This window comes from Drosophila tropicalis, unplaced genomic scaffold, assembly GCF_018151085.1.
Source record: "Drosophila tropicalis isolate 14030-0801.00 unplaced genomic scaffold, ASM1815108v1 contig_443, whole genome shotgun sequence".
Classification (NCBI taxonomy): Eukaryota; Metazoa; Arthropoda; class Insecta; order Diptera; family Drosophilidae; genus Drosophila; species Drosophila tropicalis.
This window is the reverse complement of record NW_027172907.1, coordinates 2,596,743-2,621,052: the sequence shown is the minus strand read 5'-3', so window position 1 is coordinate 2,621,052 and position 24,310 is coordinate 2,596,743. Positions and strand designations below refer to the sequence as shown.

At 36.9% G+C, this 24,310-nt stretch overlaps 6 protein-coding genes across 7 annotated transcripts; 4 read left to right on the top strand and 2 right to left on the bottom strand.

The window, feature by feature from the left end:
* The first annotated feature begins 1,921 nt into the window (after positions 1–1,921).
* Positions 1,922–2,820, top strand: QIL1 (MICOS complex subunit MIC13 homolog QIL1). Its single transcript, XM_068286001.1, has 2 exons — positions 1,922–2,097; positions 2,211–2,820. Exons 1-2 carry the CDS (start codon positions 2,087–2,089, stop codon positions 2,587–2,589), a joined length of 390 nt encoding a protein of 129 aa, XP_068142102.1. The 5' UTR covers positions 1,922–2,086; the 3' UTR covers positions 2,590–2,820.
* Positions 2,821–7,778: 4,958 nt separating this feature from the next.
* On the top strand, positions 7,779–12,506 carry SecCl (Secretory chloride channel). The gene is made up of 6 exons (XM_068285956.1): positions 7,779–8,508; positions 10,537–10,670; positions 10,733–11,134; positions 11,211–11,369; positions 11,443–11,978; positions 12,053–12,506. The coding sequence occupies exons 1-6, from the start codon at positions 8,429–8,431 to the stop codon at positions 12,290–12,292; spliced, it is 1,551 nt and encodes a 516-aa protein (XP_068142057.1). The 5' UTR covers positions 7,779–8,428; the 3' UTR covers positions 12,293–12,506.
* Positions 12,507–12,734: 228 nt separating this feature from the next.
* UQCR-Q (Ubiquinol-cytochrome c reductase ubiquinone-binding protein) lies at positions 12,735–13,590 on the top strand. Its single transcript, XM_068285805.1, has 3 exons — positions 12,735–12,858; positions 13,140–13,322; positions 13,391–13,590. The coding sequence occupies exons 2-3, from the start codon at positions 13,148–13,150 to the stop codon at positions 13,483–13,485; spliced, it is 270 nt and encodes an 89-aa protein (XP_068141906.1). The 5' UTR covers positions 12,735–12,858; positions 13,140–13,147; the 3' UTR covers positions 13,486–13,590.
* A 546-nt stretch (positions 13,591–14,136) lies between these two features.
* On the top strand, positions 14,137–14,814 carry LOC137573777 (uncharacterized). 2 transcript variants are annotated; one of them, XM_068285808.1, is made up of 2 exons: positions 14,137–14,550; positions 14,674–14,814. In XM_068285808.1, exon 1 carries the CDS (start codon positions 14,290–14,292, stop codon positions 14,452–14,454), a length of 165 nt encoding a protein of 54 aa, XP_068141909.1. In that variant the 5' UTR covers positions 14,137–14,289; the 3' UTR covers positions 14,455–14,550; positions 14,674–14,814. The 2 variants fall into 2 exon arrangements, with proteins under 2 accessions (XP_068141909.1, XP_068141908.1); XM_068285807.1 differs by having other exon boundaries at positions 14,679–14,809.
* Positions 14,815–16,090: 1,276 nt separating this feature from the next.
* Positions 16,091–17,100, bottom strand: LOC137573775 (uncharacterized). Its single transcript, XM_068285804.1, has 2 exons — positions 16,968–17,100; positions 16,091–16,903 (listed from the first exon to the last, which is right to left on the bottom strand). Exon 2 carries the CDS (start codon positions 16,898–16,900, stop codon positions 16,223–16,225), a length of 678 nt encoding a protein of 225 aa, XP_068141905.1. The 5' UTR covers positions 16,901–16,903; positions 16,968–17,100; the 3' UTR covers positions 16,091–16,222.
* A 526-nt stretch (positions 17,101–17,626) lies between these two features.
* Positions 17,627–18,016, bottom strand: LOC137574019 (uncharacterized). The gene has a single exon (XM_068286124.1). The coding sequence runs from the start codon at positions 18,014–18,016 to the stop codon at positions 17,627–17,629; it is 390 nt and encodes a 129-aa protein (XP_068142225.1).
* Between the last annotated feature and the right edge of the window lie 6,294 nt (positions 18,017–24,310).

The following is a 24,310-nucleotide window of genomic DNA, read 5'->3' as shown; positions in this document are numbered from 1 at the left end:
CACATACACACATTTATGTTTTATAGTTCACATTTTAAGCTAGGGGAATGACGGCTGTAAAATTCTATTCGCTCTTGCATTGTTGCACAAATCGAATAACCTTAACCCTCTCATTCTCTCATACCATGGCTTGGAAAAGGGTTGAATATCCAAGGCACATGGCACATGGACAATTTTACAAAAAAAAAAAAAGAAATGTTTTTGTTGAAAATGTGTAAAATTTTACCCCAAAAACTACAATCGAAGGGTCACTAAATTACTTTTGAGCGCAACTGCAGCAGCAGCAGCGACAGTTGAATCAAATCAACCGAAATGAAAGTGAAATCTAAAGGGTAAAGGGTCTTTAACCCTTTGCTACCATCAGCAGGATCATCATCAACCCTCTCACACTTTCGCATTGTAAAATTGCAATTTTCTATGGATAATGCGAAATTTTCCAAAAATTTTCTCTATGACATTTTTTGCACATGACACATGAAGAGAGAAACAAAAATCTGATATCGACTTGAAAATACCCTTTAAAAATGAATCATAATTGAAGTCTAGAAAATTATTTTGATATTAATTTTTATTGAAAACTTTGATTATTAGAGAAAATCTTTATATCTGTAGATTGTCTTTGTCCTTGTTCTATCTTTTGAGCGACTTTGATATACCCCGTTTCATTTAATCCGTTTACAGGGTAATTGGAAAATTCTTTAGGTCGAGGGTTAGGGGCAAAAAGGGAAAGGGTCACCCAAATGCTGCCGCGCATTGTGTAAATAAAGGATCAGCCGATGCATCCAACTGTCACACGCAAGTCCATGCGAAATTAATAAATTTTTTTTCACCCAAAAAAAAAAAAAAAGAAGAAAAAATGTTGCCAATTTTTGAGGAAAAAAGAGAAAAAAATTAAATTTGTGTTGTTTTATGGCAAGGGGTCGGGGTGCAATGCAGAGATGGTGGTCGATGAAGGGGTTGTGACACATTAACTGAACCTATTAATAAGCGTTGCCAACCCCCCAACCCCGTTAGCGACCTTTTGAGCGCATCGCCTGACACGTGGGTCAACGTCGACCTGGACCCGTTCCCAAAAAGAAAAAGACCTAAAATTGACAGGGGACACAAAAAAAAAAAATAGAAAAAAAGAAACTGCAAAGAAAAATGGGTGAAAAAAATAGCATAAAAAAATGGAAAATTCTCACTCCAATTGAAAAGGAAAACAATTGGAATTGGTATTTTTCAATAAATTGGCACAAGCCTTAGCAAAAATTTTGTTTTTTTTTTTTTTGTGCTGGCAGGCAATAATCCTCTTAACTGCGACGACTGTCGCAAAATTATAACAAAAGGACATTTTGGGCAAAGGACTCACTGCATGTACATATGTATGTATGTATGCATATAGGGGAGTGCAATCTCTATTGACCTACCGAAGGACCAAAATGCCGGTTACTTGTTTAATAAATTAGATTTTCGACTCTAAAAAGGGAAACTAAATGGGTGCAAAAATGAGAAAAATCCAAAATGTAGAAAAAAAGAAAGGAAAAGAATAGAGTATACAGAATCCCGGGGCTTAGCTGAAATTATGAGATGTCTCATTGAATTTAGAGTAATTAATCAAAGCCGGACGATGACAGAAATTCAATGCAAATAAATTTTATATTTTCTGTTTTAAAATTTAGCCTTGAGATTCTAATCATATAATCTGTTTAGTAATCTACTTGAAATACAAATATCGTAGACAAAATACCTTACAGATTTACGAAAAAGAAAAAAAAAAAAAACAAAAAACGGTTTTTATTTTTTTGAAATTTTAACGTCTTTTTTGGTTATTTGGCGCCCGCAGTGAACAGAGTTGCCCCTCTGGTTATATTTTACTCTCGCCTGCTCTCTCCCACTCTTTCGCAGTGATGTGTAAACATTTCTCGCTTTTTAGGTAACTGGTCACACTGACTAGATTCCATTTGTTTTTATAGACCATACGCAAATCTCGCCAGGGATTTTTGTTTTAGTTTAATAACGAAATCGACCAAACTTTTGAGAAGTTTGGAATTGACAAGGCAATTAATTGCATCATATCGATTCTTCCCTTGACAATTAAGACAAAATGGTTGTTGGGTAAGTGCTTTATATTGCCAATTTCATTACGTAAGAGTGCAAAAAAATAAAAGACAAACAATTTTGCTTTGGTTTCTTCTTCTTGTTTTTTGGTGGTCTTGATCTTGATCCAGATTCCTAGTACGCGGTGGCCTGGTGGCTGGAGCTGTTTACTACACACGCAAGGCTGGCATCTGGGGCAGCACAGAGGAAACGGAAAAGCTATACAACAATGTGAAGAACCAACTGTGCCCATATGTGCAGCAGGCCCAAAAGAAACTGCCATTCGAGGTGCCACAATTACCCAAAACTGGCGAGATGCGTTTCCTGGCAAAACACTATTACAATGAGGGCGTTAAGAGCTCATTCCGTTTCATTCACATGTTGCCCTGCTATGCCGGACGAGGCCTTAAGAAGGTAAAGGACACATTTGAGGATTTCGCGAAATCACCAGCAGGTGGTGGCCAGGAGGCATCGGCGGCGACGGCGGGAGCAGTTAAACAGCAGCAATAAGGGGAATGAGGGGGAGGCTATTTCAAATTGGGAGGCTTGTTTCATGTTAGTCTATAGTTCGATCCAATTGAATATGTTAATTAATCCTACCTTCCTTACTCAACTGCCCGCACCCACACAGACACACACACACACACACACACACACACTTGCAATGGGCATTGTACTAGAAATAAACAAATTTATGTGTTAAGCGTGAAAGTAACACCAAAAAACCAAAAAAAAAAAAACTAATTTACTTATGCTGATATGATCTTGAACCTAGATGGCTTTCTCTCTCTCTCTCTCTCTCTCTCTCTCTATATATATATATCTCTTGTAAATTTATTTGAATCCTCTTACTAGCTACGTTGGCAGTTAATCAAACAAAGTCACAAAGTGCTCCAAGTCATGGTCTTTGATTTATACTCTTTCTCCTCCATCTTCTTGTTGGCTTTGCTATTTACCTTTGTGCTGCTGGGCACGTGATTAAAAGACGACCCGTTGCCAAGTTTCACACGCCCACGCCCATTCTCTGACTCCTCTCTCTCTCTCTCTCGCTCCTTCTAGATAATAACCAGAAATTATTGCTGTAAACATTAAGAGGACCATGTTCAAAGATTGTCAATTACTATATAAAATGATAGACTTTTTGCCTCTTTGAAGATAAAAGGCAAAAGAAGAGCAATAAATAAAACGTAACATTTGACGCTGATGCTGCTAGCTAAGGGAGGAGGGGACGGGTGCGGGATTGTAGACTGACTCATCAGATTCTAGTTAGTTGACATTTTACAGCCCAGTCACTTTTTCTGTATACTTCCGGCCATCATTTTGGTCTACTTGGGAACAAACTAAATATTACGCATACGCCCCAGTGGCAAAACAAACATAACTTTGCCACACGATACGACGAACACTGCACTAGAGCAAATAAAGCAAAAGCTAACAAAATATTACACAAAACCAAACGACGTCTTCTTACTCCAGAGAGGAGACCCCAGTAGACTAGATTATCAGCTCAGATCGATATAAAGAACTTTCTATACTCTTGTTAGCTAACAAAAAACTGAGAACTGAGAACTGAATAAAAACTGTTGGATATTCACACACGACACAGATGCAGAAGCAAGTGAAAGTAGGAGATCTCATCTCAAGGACTCAACAACACTAAGATAAAAGTAGGAAAAAGTTTTATAGTTAAGAGTTAAATAAGCACAAAAAACGGACTTTGAAATGTTGTTTGACTAGAGCCAATTTGGATCCTTGGAAATTGGCTGTATCTAGGAATAAATAACTATGGATTCCTATTCTATATCTATCTCATAGATGGTGTGACGCAGAGTTACTAGCCCTAAACCCATTCAAGATATCGAAAGACCATTTGAAAACGAATATTATTAATAGATTTCCTCCTGCAAAACATGTAAACTGAACATACAAACATTTCGTATATATATTTTTATTGTTTATTTAGCATTTTAATTAAATCAGTGCCGGATTAGCCATATAGCAGGCCCAGTTTGTGCCATGGGACTCCCTGAAAAGTTGAAAAGATTCTGCAAAGTCTTCCAAACTCTTAACTTAACAAATAAACCTTAATTTCTTGAAGCTCTATATGTTGAATATTTCGTGTCTTTATTTAGTTAGTAGTTAGTATACATGTTCTAGTTAGATTTTCATACATGTTCTAGCTTTCACAGTGGTAAAAAAAGAAACCGTACAAGACCCGCGCTGTGTTAATCCGTCACTGAACTTAATTTTAAGACGTTTATCATTGTTTGTATATATCCTAGACCTGGATTGAGGGGCTAGATAAAGGTCCTAGATTGAGAATGGACAGATTCCAAAATTGGCTTTTGTCGATGTCAACTCGAGATCAAAGTCCATATACCCAACTTTGCGAAAAGGTTGCGTTTATTTTATTTTTATTAAATAAGACGTCATTGTAGATGGACAAGATTTGTGATAAGAATAATTGGGTAGTATGTAGGTAGGTCTAATTAGAGTAAAAAACAAAAATTGAAATAGAAACCCCGAAGAGATAATGAATTGCCGTCCATATTGTCCATCTCATCTATGTGTGGGTGTTTATGTGGGTGTGTGTGTGTGTGTGTTGCCTCTGACTGTTCTGTCACGGTTTAATATTAGTCTCCCCCACTTGAGCCTGTCCCCCTGATTAACATCTTTGGGTTGGGGAGAATTATTTCATTTTAATTTTGAATACATTTGTCATTGTAGATTTTATTTTTATATTTGCAATTGTTTCATTGTTATTATTATTATTGGTTTCTTCTAGTTGTATTTGCTTAGCCTAAACAATAATAACAATTGCAACTTGCTTGGTATTTTGTTTTTCATTTAAATTTTTTAATTAATTAAACTTTTGCTCTTCTCTCTCTCTCTCTGTCTCTGTCTCTTCTCTGTGTTTATTGGCTTAAGCGAAGGGGAACCAAATACAAGCAACTGTCGCCCCTGTCTACTAGACACCACAGATGTTGGCCGGACTATGGGACAGGCGGACAGACAGACGGACGGATGGACAGATACGGTCTTGCCTGATAAAGAGAATTTAACACTAGTCGAGAGATCGAGGATGAGTCATAAGTCAAGCATCAGAGAGAGAGAGAGAGAGAGAGAGATAGATAATGACCCTGATCTTTAACTTATTCTGCCCTCATTTGCTTTGAGTATATTCACTTTGTCAACAAGTTGAATAGAAATAAAACTCTTAGGCCTGTAACTGATATTACTTGGCCTTTAAGTCGGCCATAGCGTGACTTTTGGTCCAAATAAAAGCGGTAAAATATCAAAAGTTTCAATAATATCACGTGCTAAACGAAATTTAAACATTTAAAATCCAATCTCCATCCCCGTTCCCCTCTCCACATAGAATGAAGACTAATATTTGTTAGTAAATAAAAAATCACATTTTCAGCGACCCATAAAAATGCAAGTAAATAAATGTTTAACCTTTAAATTGCGCAAAAAAAACAACAACAACAAGCAACACCTTCCAAAAAAAAAAAAAAAAAACAAAAACCAAAAGTCGTGCAAGGAGATCTGAGGTGGACAAACAACATATGTATATGTAGATACACACCTGGTCACCTACACACACACACACACACATACGTATGTAGAATAATTTGTAAAACATAGAAATAGATAAAGATAAGACCACAACTTTCAGTCAATGACGCCAGGGACAATAGAAATTGTTTTTTTTTTTTTTTTTTTGTTTATTTTAACAATGGCAGAACAATAATTAAAAAAATGCTTTCATATTTCTCATTAAATAAATACATATATGTATATGAACATATTTACCTAGATATTCATTTAATTAAAAGTTCTTAAAATAACTTTGATAAGCACCAAGAGAGCGAAAGAGAACCAAAATGTGCTGCAATGCCAATATTATGAAAAGGAATTGACGCAAATTACCAAGCAATGCCAAAACAGTTTCTTAGACGTAATTACACCTGAATATATGTGCAGGAATGTCCCTGTGATATCCCTTAACTTGGGCCAATCGGGAGCATTCAAGGGACAAGGTGAAAGCCTCCTCCAGAGAGAGAGACTTTTCGGTTGACACTTTTCTTTGCCTCTAAATGATGTCCTGGATCTGATCTAAATACATATTAAAAACTGTTTGACTCCATTATTCTATACTTCTATATTTCTATCCTTTCATTTTCCTAGATTTCCTTCTATCCTTCATCGTATAGGTATAAATAGTTATAGTTTTTGTTCTCATTATTGACTTAATCTCTCTTGAGAACCAAATCAAAATCGGACTACACAAAGTTTTCACAAAATGTTGTCCATGGGCAAGATTAATCCTAAAGTAAATCATGATCTCAAGACGCGACTAACTGACTCTGAATGAATTCTTAGCTAAGTTTCTCCCATATATTTGTTTGTCCTTTTAGGAAAGTATTTCTAAAGAGTTTTCAGTTAAAATAGTTTTCAGTTCCAAAGAAACTTATGTGAAAACTTATTCCGAAGTATTCTTCCACATTCAATTTCATTTCAAAGGCTTATTGATATTTATCCTTCAGGGTTCAGGAACCCCAGAGATCGATCTGTCGATCATTGATCAATATGCAATATGCTCAGGTGTTGGCAACTATTGATTTCTATATAAACGTCAAGTGAATATAATTAATTTTGTATTTCAACCAATTTGTTTAAAAAAAAAAAACAAAAACAAAACTAAAAAAACTTTTAATCAATTAGACAGAGAAGAGCTACTGAATAATAACCAAAGAGAAGAAGTATTCAAACACTAATTGCATTTGAAAAGAGAAATATATATGTATATAACTACATATATAGGTATAAACAATTTTTGCTATTGACAATTTGTCATATATTCAATTATTCCCTCACTTGTTGTTGTTGTTGTTAGTGTATTGTTTTTTTTCTATGTCACGTCGCACGATTTGAGTTGAAATTTGTAGAGAGCTCGACCTTAAAGCATAATCCGCTAGCCCCCTCACCGATCACCCCCCCTCCACCCCCACGACCCCCTTGATTTCATACACAAGACAATCGGTGATATTATTGGAGAAGTTTATTCAACCAACCAAAAAAAATATAAAATAAAAAAAAAAAAAGAATTCATAATAATTATTATTACTCTGATAAGAATTAAATTAAGTAGTAGTTTTTTTTTTTTTTTTTTTTTTGTTAAGGTAAATACATGTAAGTTTGTTGAACTTATATAAGTTTTAGCTGGCCTGGCTTGGTTGATTTAATAATTAAGAAAAATCATGTGCAATTTGTTTAAACAAGAGGCGAGAGCGTGCGCCTTGGGCAAATAGAACAACTAGTTGAAAGTGGGTGGTTGGGTGGTTGGGTGGGTGACTAAATGGTTGGATGCTTAATTGGAAGCGTGGACAACAACTGTATAAACATTGCCAAGTATGTACATATGTATACCCTCTAATCCCACCCCCACCCCCCCCCACACTCCAGCTTGATCAGAAACTCGTATGCTAATATGCTGACTAGTTTTATAAATACATAAAATGTTACAAATATTTATTCGCATTTGGTTAAAAGTTGCTGTGCAATTCCATGATAACTTGGAATTATTGACCGGTTTATAGAAATGTAATGCTTCCGATAATATATTTAACTATTTGCCATTTTCTTTGTGTGTGTGTTAGTGTGTGTGTGTATTATAAAGTGAGACGATCTCCAGCGACCCTGCGGCTGTTGCCTTTGCGCTGCTCAACAGTTAACAACAAACGCTTTCAAGTTGCTGCACTGAATCTTCAGAGAGTGTGTGTGCGTGTGTGTGTGTGTGTGTCGCTGTGTCGGTGTGCCAGTGTGTGTTACCACTATTACTACTACTTACCGCCCTCCTCACTCCCCACCACCAAACTGACGTTAACTTGGCTTATCAGACCAGCCAAACACAAACACACAAAAAGACACAAAATAAAGCTGCCCCGTCTCAGTGCTCGGCAAAGTGTCGACGGCGTTTAAGGTATTTCAGTGGGACGCAAGCGCAACTCTCGAGTTCAAAACACTTTGGACAATCGACAAGTCGATATATATACATCGCATATACATATATAAACATATAGACAGTCGTCAGTCAGACCTCGGCATTTTGCAAAATAGTTTCTGACATTTTTGTGTATATTTTTTTTTTTTTTGTTGTTCACTCTATTTAAATGAATTAAAGTGCATTTCCAATGCAAAGTGAATGTTCCAGCGAATGGCCAACAAATTTGTTGAAAAGTGTTAAGTGAAGCGAGGATAAAGTGTGTGTTTCAATTGACATCTCAAGCAAATAAAAACTAAACTAAAAAACAGCCAAGTTCCATAGTGTTTTATTAGTGTTAAAATGAAGAATTTATATTTTATGCACTTTACAAAAGTATTATTAATCACCTTAATATTCAGCATAATACAAACATCAATCAGGTAAGTTATCAGAGAGAGAGAGAGAGAGAATTCTTTCATTCATTCATTTACTTCCTTTAACAAATGAAATAGAAAAATTTCCATAGTCATAGTGGAAAGGCAGAAAATACAAAATACAAATTTTACCACTTCATCTTCTTGCAATGCAAAAAAAAAGTTGTGAGTGAGAGAGTCTGATAAAAACCAATATAATTGATATGTTTTCAGCTGATAAAACAATATGTTCAACACACCAACCCCCCACCAACATCCATCCGCCCCCCCATTCAACCCCCTGTCCAACCATCAAACCGTTTGGCATCAAGACAAGAGAGACATTTGGTTTTTTTTCTTTTCAAACTTCAGACCAGTTGAGTAAATTGTCTTTATACACTTGCCCCAAAGTGCTTTTGGCCTGATTAGCATCAATCTAGCCATTAGGAGAACAGAAACCCCAAGCAATTGAAGTGATCCTTCAGGTGAAGAAAGTATTAGCTAAATGTTAAGGACTTTTTTCTGCCAAAATACTCAAGAGATGCAAACGGGAAAGGGTATAGAAACTTTGTCATGTCTCATTCTTAGTCTCAAATTCTACTTGGTTGTGGGGAAAACCCATCAAGTATTTTTTTTTTTTTTAGGTATACCAGGTGAATTTTTTGTTTCAGATCATTTCATTGATAAGAAACCAAAAACAAAAAAAAAAATTGTAAAAATTTTATTTCAACAAAAAGTATTTGTGCAACAATTTGACGCAATAATCGTTGAAGAAAGGAAAGTCAAAGATAACAAAAACAAATTCTCTTACAAAAATTGCAAAAACAACAAGAACACAAATCTTTTGTAAACACTTAAAACAAAAAACAAAAACAAAAAAAGAAGCCAATTAAAAGTTACCTAAAATCCAGAATCAATAAACGAAAATTTGTCGGCCAGAGTTGAAAAGAAAATGCTGTGATAATAAGATAAGGGATCAGGGTTCAATATATGTACATACATACATATAGTGAGTACATAAAGTGTTAATTATTTTCAAAAGCAATAGTAGGCAATAATAGTTATAATAATAATATTTATTATTACTATTCTCATTATTCTGCTGGAGCCGAGAAGACAAATATTGTTTGGATTGTTTTTGTTTTAACGATTTTTAAGTTACTTTCAAAATGAGATTTGGCACAGCTGCTGCGGGGCGGCTATAGACTGAAACGTTTAGTCCCCCATGACGAAAAGGGGTGACCAACGGGGGGGGTGGTGGTAACAGTAGCTTACACCCTAGAACAATAAACTCCCACTATAACTAACTAAGCGAAACTGAAGCATTTCGAATGGGTAATGAAATAAAGGCACTTGCCAATTCCGTTAACAATGCAAATCTATATACCATATAGACCCTCACACACACACACACACACGCACACACACATACATATATTCTGCTTACGTACAAATATTGCCACAGAGAGAAGTTATATTTTATGATTCTATTTTGTGGCTAGGAATACCTGAATATAAATCATTTAGTTCCCAATTTGGTTAACAAAAGAACTCCAAGGACAACGTCATGCCGAAGCTTTAATACCCTAACTTCAAACATTCAAATGTTAGAAAATATATGAATAAGTTAATAGAAATCCAAGATATAAGTATATATACATATATGTATTGGCATTCTCTATGGATCATGTGAACAATTTGAATAAGGTTCCTTTTGTTTTAAATGAAAACATTATATTGACAGACGAGAATGTTTTGTGATTTATGAATACATTTTCGAGCCATGACTTAAGTTGCAAATAATTCAATATTTATGACCATGCAGGAACAGCTAATGAGGCAGCCTGTAATAAATTATATTTATATGTATATATACATATATTCCTGACCCACATCAATATCAAGCAAGGTAAAGGCACGTACAAATGGATACAAAGCGAAGTGTCTAGATCTAGGATTGTCATTCATCTCTCATTTGACTTCGGTCTATAGTCAAAGTTACCTTTTTGCCTTTAATCATTTCCATCCTTTTACTCTGTTTAATATCCTTTCTAGTGCGGCAACAAATGACACAATTGACGATGAGGAAGAATGTCCCAGTTTATCGAATGCAGCAAGTCTGCAGCAGACCCAACTTATACAAAGATTAACCCATGTCTGTCGCTATGATCGTCTCGAGCGACCCATTGGTAAGTTCAATACACAACCGCCATATGCAGATGAGATGCTAAGTGACTTCCCTTCCCATCAGAGTATAACAATGTGACGTTGGAACGTTTACCGATTGTGGTTAAGACCCGCATCTATGTGTATTTCCTGCAAAATCTCAACTCGGATTTGCTGCAATTCAAAATGCATGCCCTATTGCAATTAAGTTTCCAGGACAAGAGATTGGCCTATAAAGAGTTCGAACGGACTGACAATATATTGGGGCAAAAGCATCTAAGCGAACGCCTCTGGTTGCCACACATATTCTTTGCCAACGAACGCGAATCCTCGATACTTGGAACGGACGAAAAGGATGTCTTGACTTCGCTATCCCCGGAGGGCAATGTCATCATATCGACACGAATGCAGGCCTCGCTCTATTGTTGGATGAATTTCAAAAAGTTTCCATTCGATCAGCAATATTGTTCAACAGTCTTGGAGAGTTGTAAGTATTTGGATATCCGTATGGATCGGAATTTCACTTGTGTATACTTAAACGAACCATTTTCATTACCTTGCAGGGATGTACAACACATCCGATTTGTTATTGGAATGGGAGCAAGAGTCGCCCATATCATTTGATCCTGAAATGCGTCTGACCGAATATAATATGGGCAAATATTGGCATAATACGACAGTCGTTCATTCGGATATGGTTAATTTGCGTCATGGAGCTTTCAGTAAGTGTTTTAAGAGGAATTGGAATTTGAAATATTCATTTGATGTTTTTTTCCCCTTTTCCTCTCTTTTTAGAGGGTGATTATAGTTCATTGAGTTTTACGGTCAACTTGAAGCGTGAGATTGGTTTCTATCTATTGGATTATTATCTACCATCCATGATGATCGTGGCCATATCATGGGTGTCATTCTGGCTTCAGGCAGATGCCTCTCCGCCGCGCATTATGTTGGGCACTAGTACCATGTTGTCATTCATAACGTTGTCCTCGTCGCAGAGCAAGACATTGCCCAAAGTTAGCTATATTAAAGTGTCGGAAATTTGGTTTATCGGTTGCACCTTCTTCATTTTCGGCAGTCTGGTTGAGTTCGCTTTTGTCAATACGATATGGCGACGCAAGGAGAATATTGAACTGAAGAAGGTCAATAGTAAATATATCATTAAGTCCACATTGACACCACGCCCAGCTAGGCGACAAATTGGCGGTAGTTTGAGTAGCGATTCGCGAGCCAGGTCCTGCTCAAGCTTGGACAACATTGTGTCCAGCACGGAGAGTGTGCGTAATGGCAATGGCAATGTGAATCAGGGTTTTAACAATTACCTAACCGTTCATGTGAGTAGCAACTTACAGACTTGGCGATCACTTGGTGGAATGATTCTAATGAGATTTATTTATACGCTTTTTAGCCCAATTTACCAATCATTAAGACCGAGTGTGCCGACAATGTTTCCATTTCCAGTGAAAGAACGAACAGCAATGATCACATTGTTGACATTGATAAGGACAAGAAGGAGACGCCGCCAACATTTACCACCATGACGCCACAGGAGATAGCCATGTGGATTGATAGGCGATCACGATTCGTGTTTCCAGTCATGTTTCTTATTTTCAATGCCCTCTATTGGACATTTGTTTATGTATTATAAGAAACTAAATGAAATTTATATATATATATTTATATGCATATATACTATACATATATCATCGCAGAATTGTTGCCATAAATGTGAAATCTTGTCGTCTTTTGTGTTTGATCATGATTTTTTTTTATACAAATAATAATTTTAATTAATTGTAAGTTGCCTCATCTCATAGTTGTACAAATGTTGCTCATAAACAAATTACTTTTGACATGATAAATATTCCTAATCTTGTTTTTCTATTAGTAAATTTATTCTAAAGACAAGTTTTATAGGCAGCGAATATTTAATTTGAATTTAAATTTAAAGGTCGCCTTATATTTTGCAATTTGGTCACACTGCCAGTAGAGCTGCCAGAGTGTCAAATTGATTAACTCATTTTGAGACTTTTGCTGAGTAATGTTATCGGTGTCAACGAAAAATCGATAGTTCACACCCACTCTGTCTGGCAACATTGTTCAGTCTGAGACAAGAACGATACTTCTCTCTCGCCCTGTCTGGCAGCACTGTTCAGTACGAGACGAACACGCAACGAAAACTTTTTTTTTGGCCGCATAACAAATCAAATCAAGGTAAAATTTCGCATTATAATTGCCAAAAAAAGACACATTTGACAGCTGCTGCGCTCTATAAATATGCCCAATCATTTTCGCCTGGTAAAAGTGCAAAGATCTTGAACGCCGTCAGACGTTTTTCCTGTCGAATTGTGCAAAAAATTACGTAACCGACGTAACCAGCGCCTGACAAGATGTTTATAATCACAATTTGTGTCTTTATACAAATCCTAGTTAATTTTTTGTGCTGCTGCTGAACCCTGCTAATCCCCCCAACATTTCACCCACCTCTCCCACAGCCTAAAAGATGCGTATTTCCTCGATCCTGAACGGAGCCCACTTTGGCAATCTTGCCAAGGTCCATGGCATTGTCACATACAAACTGTCTCCCTTCGAGCAGCGTGCCTTTGCCGGCGCCATCAGCAACGGTCTGCCCAACATGGTGCGTCGCTTCCGCTCCAATGTTTTCCGTGTGGCTCCACGTAAGTTGCAAATCTTTTTGGATTATTTGAAATTTCCATTTTTCTAATCTCTCTCTCTATCCATCTAGCCTTCATTGTGGGCTACTTGATCTACGATCTGACCGAGCGGAAACATTCTGCTTTGCTGCGCAAGAATCCCGCTGACTTTGAAAACGACGAATAAGCGCTGGGTATACCTTGCTTATTATCCTGTAGTTGGGAGTTCACGTTAGCAAATAGTTATGTTAAACTAAATTAATAAAACTCAACCCACAGTTCAAGAGCGAAACTTCTTAGAATAGTTTAAACGCAGAAAGTGTGCAAATGCTTGTGTGAAATCTATCTGTATCTCTAGATGAGATTCAAGAGTTTAAAAGCCGTATTCCTGGATACGCTTCCCCAATTCAACAAACTTACAACATGACCTGGACTCTACGTATTCTCGGCAAGTGTTCCATTGGAGAAACCATGGAAATATTTTTTGGTACGTAGAATCGTCTCCTACATAAGTAGATTTGGTTGAAATCATCTAGTATTTGTATGTGTATTCAAGTTCTTCACGAGAGTGAGTGAGAAGGCAATAAAAAATGACATTTGGTGGGATTTTTATAGGGTGTATCGAAATCGGGTCATGCAACTTCTGCCTACTTATAATAATAATGTATTGGAACCTGATTAGCCCAAGGGGTACAAAGCATATCGCTATTAATGGCGATTTTCTTTATCTCTGCAAGAATCTTGGCTTTACATATGTATGTACATATGTATTTGTTTTGTTTTGGTTTTAGTGCGCGTGATTTTTTCTGTTCGTGAGCCAATCGTGACATGTATTATGTCCATCGCTAATAAAGAAACGCAAAGTGGCAACGCTACCATGGCCTCTGTTTCACAAGCAAACGACGTGAATGGGAATACAACAAAATCAATAGTTTTATAAAAACAAAATAAATTTCGCGTACTTAAAGTTAGTTACCTATACCACCCCCATATGGACTGCTGTGGCGACGAAGTGCGGAGCGAGAGCATTTACAGCATGTTGCAGGCCATTGTTGACTCCAAAGTGATCAATGTCCAGCTGTTCACAATTGCGGTTGGAGTCTTTTTTCTCATTCTCCTGCTGAAGAACAATTTCCGCAGCTTTTCGGGAACATAAGAGAGAGCGATGAAATGGCAGCCAATTGGGGAGAAATGGGGTGAAGGAGGAGGACATAGTGAGGCGCCTTTTAGTGTTTAATTTATATAATAATGTGTACGTGTAAAACAAATGTAGTTAAGTACTATAAAAACAAAAATTAATTACATATTTTAAAGCGTATTAGTATTTGCCACCCAACATGTTTTTCATATGTTTGTTTTGTTTTTGTTTTTTAAGGGCAGGTGGCGGCCAGAGGCTACTAGAGCAAGAGGTGGAGAGCAAAAGGCGACAACACGTGACGTCACAAATTGATGTTTATTTTTGATCCCAGGGTCATTTAACAAGGCAAAAGCCTCCCAAATCAAGGCATGGCAAACGATTCAAACGCTGCTAATTGAACAGGTTTTTTTTTTTTTTTGGTCTGGATTTGACCAAAAAGTGAATATAATAGCCGGCCCAAAGAGAGAGAGAGAAAACACTCTGTTGTCTATTTCATCACGGCCCACTGAATCAGCTTCAATTAAAGATTCTTATCAAACAGATTGCAGTGTGAAAAGTGTGCACCATCGAAATGGAACCACTTAATAGTAGCAATACGCAAAACCAATGGAATACCCATCGAATTCTCGAAAGTACTCACCCAATACATTGGAAATATTCACTGGAAAAAGTGATTCACTTGACCATGATTGAAGATCTTGTATGACCAAAAACTAGAACTTTACAACTTTAATGGTAGAAAACATCAACTCTTTTTCGAAATAATTGTCGAAATTTGCCTCTATGTACCTTTAACCTCTGGCTGGCTGACATTCTTGATCATCCTTCATTCGAATCATCCATCTTATCGATTTCATATTCATGGATTTACAATATATTTACAACAGGTTAGTATTTAAATCTTACCATATTATACAATCTAGATGGGGAGAGAAACAGTCTTTGAACTTTAGTCGGATCTAAAGCTATATTTGTATTGAACTTTTGGCCCAATTTCAATCTTTATTCAACATTACTATGGACAATTGATTTCAATTGGCCAACGATTGATTGTCTGCACGCACTTCCTGGTTTCCATCATTAGAATGCATTGGAGGAGAGGCAACTTAACTTCTATGACTCAACATTGAAATGGGTTTGCAATTTATGGGATTTATGCTACGTGCTTTAATGCAGAAATTTTCAAATTTACTAGCAAAGACAAACGCAATAGAACGCAATAAGGAATAGAAAAGGCTTCCACATGTGTCCAAGTCACTGAAAAGAAACGTGACAAGTTTCAAATTATATATGTACATATGTATGTTTGTATGTATGGGTCTTTCGCATAGGGCGAAATGCATTCAACTTTTCTTTATACCTCAACATTTTGCATGGCGCGTTGTGGTAGTTTAATAACCCTTTTGATTAAGATAACTTGTTACAAAACATTGTCAATGAACTTTATTTCAATTCACAAGAATCACAAGAGAATTAAAATTGCTGACTAAAGTTCCGGACCCGCAGAAAAATTATAAAGCATTGGCCCGATGAATGGATATGGCCTAGAATATGATCCAATACAGAATTACTTCGCCCCTTACCCATCTCTGTTCTGTCGTTCAAGCAGTTTGAAAATTATCGTTAAATTCGTGGAAAATATGCCAATAAAAAGTAAAACCAAAAAAAGCGAATATTTTAATCTCTCTTTAAAATTTGAAGTTTGGAATACACCTTTGTCGGTTTTCTAGATCTCGAATGTAATCTCACTTTCAAATGGGGGTGTCCGATCATTGATGAATCTCTCCTAGGCCTCGGTCTTCAGTTCAAGTTTTCTTCTAAGAGCTGTGGTCAGACAGGCAAATTTTTGCACTGGTTTCTTATGGACTTCTGCAGCCGTTACATTAAACTCTGCATGGACATTCTTTGCATTGGTCGATTGCCTTAAATTCTGTACGGTCTGTGTTCCAATTTCCTTTTGTTGATGCAAGCGATTCAATTTAGTCTTATGCAACTGATTGATTATGGACATTATCTCTGTGTGCTGGGCCTCATACTGGGCTATAATGGCATTGCGACGGCTCAGCTTGCTATGAAGGATATCCACTTGTTGTTGCAACTGATCGATATCCTTGACCTTGGAAGTTATCTCTTGCAATTCATGGCGTAACTTCTTTAGCTCCTGTTCTAAAAGATCGGCACAAATTTTCACATCATTCACTTTCAGCTCGTATTTGGAACGCGTCAATTTGATTTGCTCCTCCAGGAAGGCAATATACATGTCACGATCTTGCAGACGTTTGATCAGTTTCCTAACACTATCCTCGGAATGCAGGGCCTCGCCGCTTTTCATTTGCATTTTCTGCTCCAGATGCAATTCATCCCGAACACAGGTAGTTGTGGCCATTTCCTGACGCAGCACAACCATTTCGTGAGCCAGACGCGATGTCTTAAGACCAGACAAAGTATTACTACACTTGGGCATTCTCTAGACATAGTTACAAACCAGTTAATCACTCATTTCTCTTTCTCTTCTCTGCAAATGCACTTACCAAAATTTGTTACTTGTGAATTTCTTACAGTTCTGTGAATTTTTATAGGACACTTGGAAATTTATTTGGCTCTAGAGCAAATGAAAGATTTTCATGTGTATGTGTGTGTACAATGAAACGAAATGAAACAATTGTCAGGCCTGCCTATAGAGAAAGAGAGAAAGGCAAAAGACCAATATGTCATAGCCATCTTAGTTTTCAGAAATCTGTTCGTTACTTGGCTCACTTTGCTCTTGAATCTGCATATCAAAACAAGAAAACCATTGGGACACTTTTAGTTAAATGGCTTTGTGGTTAACTTGCAGCAAAGGCCTTTAATCTCTGGCTGGAGAATGGGTTTCGACTCTAAAATCATTTGAGAACCCAGAACCACATTCGAACACGAGATGTTCATCTTTTCTGCTTCTCCATTCTTCCAGATAAAGCTATTATAATAGAGCATATTAGATGCACTGCATCTAGCCACGGAAGCTATCCGTGGTCTGGTCAAACATAGATTCGCTTACCCACTCTTCAACTCTTTACAAGAGAAGCCAAGTATTTACTCAACAAATTAAATTAAAACAGAAAGCCAATTTCAGGATATGTTTTAATGGGATTATTTGTAATTTAGTATATTAGAAATTTTAAAATATATATCCACATTTTCTGGATAATGTTCAAGTAGCCCGAAATTGTCGGGCGTCATAAGCATTGTCCACAAAGTGCAAAGATTCCATGGAGAAGCGATGCAAAGAGCTATTCACATTACTGATGGCATTGGAAGAGCTTTGCGACACGATGGGCGAATCGTATATATTAATGCCATGCGATTGCATATTATCGACAGCCTGGAGTATCTCATTGTAGTAGCTATCAAGGCGAAAACTGGTATCCGGATATTGTTCTAAATGAGCCTGAAGGAGCATTTGAAGCTTGTTCAACTGGCATTCGAGCAATTGGACATTCGATTTGATATTGGCCACTTGTCGCTCATAGCAGAGTTTGATGCGATGCATCATATGTTGTTGCTCCTCAATGCGTTGAGCCTGCTGAGTGATAAGGGCCATTTGGGGGTAATCACTTATGGTCGTCGGACTGCCATCGAAATCCACTTGGCTGCTTTTCGACCTCTTTGGGGGCTTACGTCTCCTGGAGCTCTTGGCTCTGTGTTTCTCTTCGGCCTTTGCCTGCTGCCTCGCCTGTTCCTGATCCCTCAGCATGGCCGCCAGGACACCGCGCAATTGCCTCAATTCATTGTGCATGAGAAGCATTGTGCCGCTCTTTTCATTAGTTACTCTTGTTTTTCTATATTTCATTTCAAATCTTCGATTTGTTTTCATTTCATTTCCCATGAATTTCACATAAAATTTTGATTGATAATACTCAACAAAAATTTAACTAGATGGCGATGAAAATAAAGAGAAATGCATTAGCCTATAAAATAATTCATCAAGTGCCAAGTTTTTGGTTTTCTTTTAAGTAAATAATATTAAATTGAAAACCTTCATTCCTCCTTCAAATACATTGTTTCCCCCCTCTTCAGACATTCCACTGAGGCGAACTTGAAGAAAATTACTGCAATTTGATATCAGACAAATTTGCATCACTGGAATCTTATAAAGCTCTCTCTGTGTGTGTGTATATATACCGGATTTAAGCGTGTCACGCCCACTTACTTTGCCGGTGGTCAAAGTAAAAGAGAAAAAAAAAAACAAAAGACCTTAAAAGGAAAAACACACAAAAACATTTCTTCATCCTTTTTGTTGGCTTTTTGAAAAACATAATTTGTATTTTTTGCATGGCGATGCCGCTGTCTTGATAAGGGTTATCGATATGAAAGAAGTTGGGAGTTATTATACCCTTTAATTAAGCTTATACTAACTGCCCTGCAAATAAATTAAAATGGGTTGAGTTTGAATGTTTACAAGTTGGGCAACATAATCTATTTTAGTTAAAGGGTATACGAAGGGAGAGAGAGAGAGGGAGAGAGGTTTTGGTTAGTAAAAGAAATGCTTCCATCTAAAGGAAACTTCATCTAATGAAAATGGCTAATTTTCGATTTGAAAACCGTTCATTATATATGTAGATTATAGACTTACTGAAGGTCGCAGTAGACTAGTCCTTGACATGGATTTAAAGTAGAGACAGTTAGGCATAGCTTATAGCCAAATAGTAAGAAATTTTACAGGGTTCTAAACTCTAGGACCCACATTTTGCTAGTAATCAGGATTAATATACATATCTTTTTTTTGGGTCCAAGTTGGCGTTTATGGTAACATTCGATACAGTTTCTCTTGTTGTCTAGACATGCAAATAAGTATACAGGGGGCGGAGAAAGGGGGGGTTCACTTTTGTCATTGTCAAGGTCCGTCTTGGGTTTTTTTTTGTTCAGTTGAATTTGATTATTTCCTTTTTATTGCGTGGTGTGTTTTTGTTTTTATTTCTTCTTCTTGCGATCTCTTAATATGACAAAGTTGTTCTCACTTATGCAATTTCCATAAATTCAAGGTCAGTCATACAATAAAAGTCCAGACATCAGATTCGCACACACACACACATCTATATTTTTATATGTCTGGCTACTTTTTTTTTTTTTTTTTTTTTTGGCAAATAAATCAAGATGATGATGAGAGCAAAACAAGATATAACAAAAAAGGGCCAAAAAAAACTCTTATATTGACATTGACAGTGACAGAGAGAGAGAGAGAGAGAGAGAGAGAAAATTATACGAAAAAGATGACAAAAGTGCTTACTTTATGAGACTTTTTATACGAAACCCCAAATTTATCTCGAATTATTTGAGAAAATTGGATAGAAACCACCAAATGAGGCATCCTGTTTGCCAACCGAGGCTGTGTTTGTGTGTGTAGGCCGAAAAATGATATCAAATGCAAAATCAAAACAATAAACCCAAAAAATAAGAAAAAGGAGAAGAAACCACCACTTGGCCAAGGCAAAACTTGACTAACATCTAACCCAAAATCAACAAGACGAAGCAGCAGGAGCAGCAGAAGAAGGTGGACGATGGGGAGGAGCAGAAACAGGCACAGTAGAGATGGAAGGACAATGGGCAGACAAAGGCCAGACAACTAAGGCAAATTCAAGGCAAACAACAACAACAATTGTCCAGACACAACAACAAAAAAAAAATGAAAAAAAAAAAACTTGAGACTGAAGCCGTAGACGTAATCTAGACGCCCTTTTGTTATTTAAAGGGCTAAGAAGGATAGAGAAGTATAGACGGATGGGATAGAGGATTGGATTGAATGGAAGCTGTCAAGTGTCAAAGCCAGAAAAAATAATATAAAGAATATAAAACCTTTTCTTTTTCTTTTTTTTCGCCTCTCGATTCTATCAATTTCAGTTTAATTGCATTCAATTTAAAGTGCAGACAGAATCGAGTCGAAAGATTTTTTGTTTTGTATAATTTGTCAGCTAGACATAAGGCAATTCTTCTCAATTTCAGTGCAACGCACAAAACTTTGATTAGATTTGATTGTTCAAATACAATATACCTATGTATGTATGTATGTATATATATGTAGGTATATATAACTCGTATGATATGTATATGTATATTGGCACACTGAAACTGAACACTTGCGCATAAATCTGTGTGAACAAAATCAACATAAAATCGATTTTAAAAGGTAAACATATGAAATATGCAACAGGCCATTCGACCGACAGACAGAAAGACCGACTGAGCGACCGTCCGACCGACCAACCAACCGAAAACCGCTCAGTTCAGTACAGCATCAGAGCAAAAAAAAATTTGCTTTGCAAATTTTCCCAACGTTTTTGGCGACAATTTTCATTTAACAAATTGAGTACACACATCCGTTCTGCATCTCGATCTCGAAGTTAAATTCAAACTTTTGTGATCAGTGCAAAAGGCACATAAATTCAATCTCGACAAAAACACAAAACAGCCATGATAAAAAGCAATGGAATTTGCTGCCGCTTGAAGAAGAAACATAACTCAGATAGAAGGAGAAGGAGCAGGCCAAGCATAAGGCAAAGAACGCAGAAAAGAAAAGAAAATGCAAACTTTAATTTCCGACAGGGGGACGATGACGCTGACGCTGAGTTATTAAAAACTGTTCACAAAAGAAATGAACAAACACACACCACACACACACACACACACACACACACACATACATACATTCACATACTTTCTGCACTGTGCACAGTGCACACACAAAGTTTGTTATGTTGCGCAGGCGCAGCCCAACTGCAACGCCCTCAAATGGCAGGAGGACGTGAATATTGGTGGACAGGCCACATCCCAAAATGTTATTGACCCGTTCACCGATCCGTTAGCAGTGTGTGTGCGCGTGTGTGTGTGTGTGTGTGTTTGTGGAGCTTCTCCGCCTTATGGTTCCGTTTCCAACCCCCAATCCATCTACCTCCCTCTCTTCTGGCATGGCCAATGCCGGGAATTCTTATTAAGATCAATCAGCTAAATGTCGGTTTTATGCTTAATGCTCATGATTCACACGCGCAAAGCACAAAAATCGAAAATGCATATGGCAAAAAAGAAAAAACCAAAAAAGAAAAAAACCGACAACCAAAAACAAATCCAAAAGAACAAACCAAAACAACAAAATGTAAAAATTCATAAAAACAATTGAATGCTCTTACCATTTAGATTTCGATGATATCAATTTCATGTTCGAATCGTTTCAGAATTATGAATATTTTCTACTTATTGAACATTTTGGGTATCCCAAAAAGTATGCTATGAAAAATATTTATTATGATAATAGACAATCTCTTGAATTGTTTGGACCATAAGAATTTAGTTCCTTTTTTATGAATCTGGGATAACAACAGATCCTGGCTAAATCACATTGATAATTTGGCTTAAAACAAATTCTTATATTTCCTCTTTTTTGCCAAATCTTTTCTATCTTTGCCTACTACTAGATGAAAGTAAACTTCAGTTGACAAGTTTGAATCCAATGAAAATGTATCATATGCCCTATTAAGCGAACGACACATAAAAGTTTGTATGCTTTTTGTGGTTGTTGGTGTTGTTGTTGTTTTTGACCAACCTTTACAAAGTTGTCGGCGCGTTTTAATGCTGAGAACTTGAGTTTTGGTTACTTAATTAGTCATGGCAGGGGCAGCAGTCCCTTTGAATTGAAACTGATTCCCATATTCGGGGCAAATGGTTGTTATTGTTGTTGTCGTTGTTATGTATGTATACTTATTATATAGATTCTGTTGGCAATCTCATCTGTGTATATAGAGAGAAATGTGCATGGGGGCTTATCACAATTGACACACATTAGAGAGGAGGGCGGACACTCTGGGGTCTGGGGTCTGGTCTGGTCTGGTGTGGTGTGGACTAAAGAGATTATAGAGCGCTCTGTTCATGCTCTTGCAATTCATCAGCGTGCTTCCTGCTTGCACTTGTCAAATGGAAGATGATTAAACTGTCAATGGTTAGAGGGGCTCTGGCAAGGGAGGGGGAAAAGTTTGGGTGCGGGTGCGTGTACGTGTACGTGAGACTTGCAACCAATTCGGAAGACACGTAACACGAAAGCATAAACAAATGCATATACATATATTTATTTGATCAGACAACGAGCAGTTAACGATAAGCCAAGTCCAAGAAGAATTCAACAAATTTTTTTTTCGTTTTCGATGGTGTTTTTTCGTTATTATTATTATTGTTGTTTAAACAACAGTTGCTACACAAATACATCTGCAACTGAGCTCAGCTGGCTTGGTTATAGTATTAAAATATTTTCATAGAATTTCATTGGAGTTCATCTTGCAGGTTATCTCTGCATTGGCAATGCAATAAAAATTCCATTTGTTTAATTCTCCCCCCTTTCCCCGCCCCCCTACATCTATGTACATATATTAAACTATATGGATTTATGTAAATATATAGAATTTGTTATTCAAAGAGTTCAATGCACATTTCGAGGTGAATTTGTTAACAATTTTTGAAACTTGTTTTGTTGCGTGTCTAACATCATGTCACGTAATTAATTTGGCTAGTTGAAACGATATTGAGCAAACGAGTAACGAAAATTAATGATACATATAGAAATTGCATTCAATTTGCTTTCGATTTTGACTGACTGACTGCCGAATGCATCGAATGCGGAGTGCAGAGTACAGAGTGCTGGACGGCCTTGTGCTCAATGTAAGTAATTGATATATACATACGGGTGGATGGTCTGAATCTTATTTAATAAATGCATCGACATATTGGCAGGGGGGAACTCCACACACAAACTAAATTGTCCACCGAATGCCAACCAAATAAGTTTATAATGGATGGAATTTGATATTGCCAAAGTGAATGCCCTCCAAAAACAGGTTCAAATCGTTACAGGGACCATAAAGGACATTGAATTAATGCCTTATCATTTAACCGATATCCAACATTTAAGGGAATGATTATGGAGAATTTTGATTTTGAAAATTTTCTCAAATTTTTGATTAGCCATGGGCATATTTTATTAACAAGCTCGTGTGAAGTGCAACAGCTGTCAAAGATAGATAACAATAAAAATGTCAATCAAATTAACATAGTATCTTTACGCACACACCCACACCCACACACACACACACATGCACAACAAATATTGAGCACTTAACAGAGCCCTAACAGCGTACAACTGTTAAGCTTTTCAGTGAGCGCAAAAGCCAAGCAAATGTCACACTGGGTCCAAAGCTAATTAAAACTAGATGTACGAGAATGAAACTAAAAGCTAAGTTTCGTTTTCCAAAGATTTTTCAATAAAGTAGTCTATTCGTTTGCTGCTATACATATGTAATAGTCCGATATATAACTTGATCTCTATAAAAAAGCTTAAATACCATGATTCATTTCAGTTGCTTTCTAATTGAGAGACTGAAACATAGACAGACAGACATGGCTAAATCAACTCGGCTACTTCCACTGATCAAGAATATATATACATACTTAATTTGTGGAAACATTTCACTAATTTATATAATACCCTTTATAAGGGTTTACCAAACATAATTTCTACCCTCTCAACATATGGATAAAACATCCTTAAAATGCTTAAAAAACGAATAGAACCATTGAACAGATTCATTTGAACATTGCCTTTGTTGTGTTAGACATTTCTAGTTTTGAAATGTGGTCTTTACCACTGTGCAAGCCTCATGCTAGTGGAGAGGCTCCCCAACGTCGCTGTTGGCGTCAACGTTAACTGCGGCCGAAGCTCAGCGTCGCTGGTCATGTTAAAACAAAAAGTTTCGGCTGTTTTCAGTCCGTTTTTCGTATTCGTATTCGATGTGTGACCGCGTACGGACGACTGTGACTACGACTACGACAACAACGACGACGACGACGACGACGACGC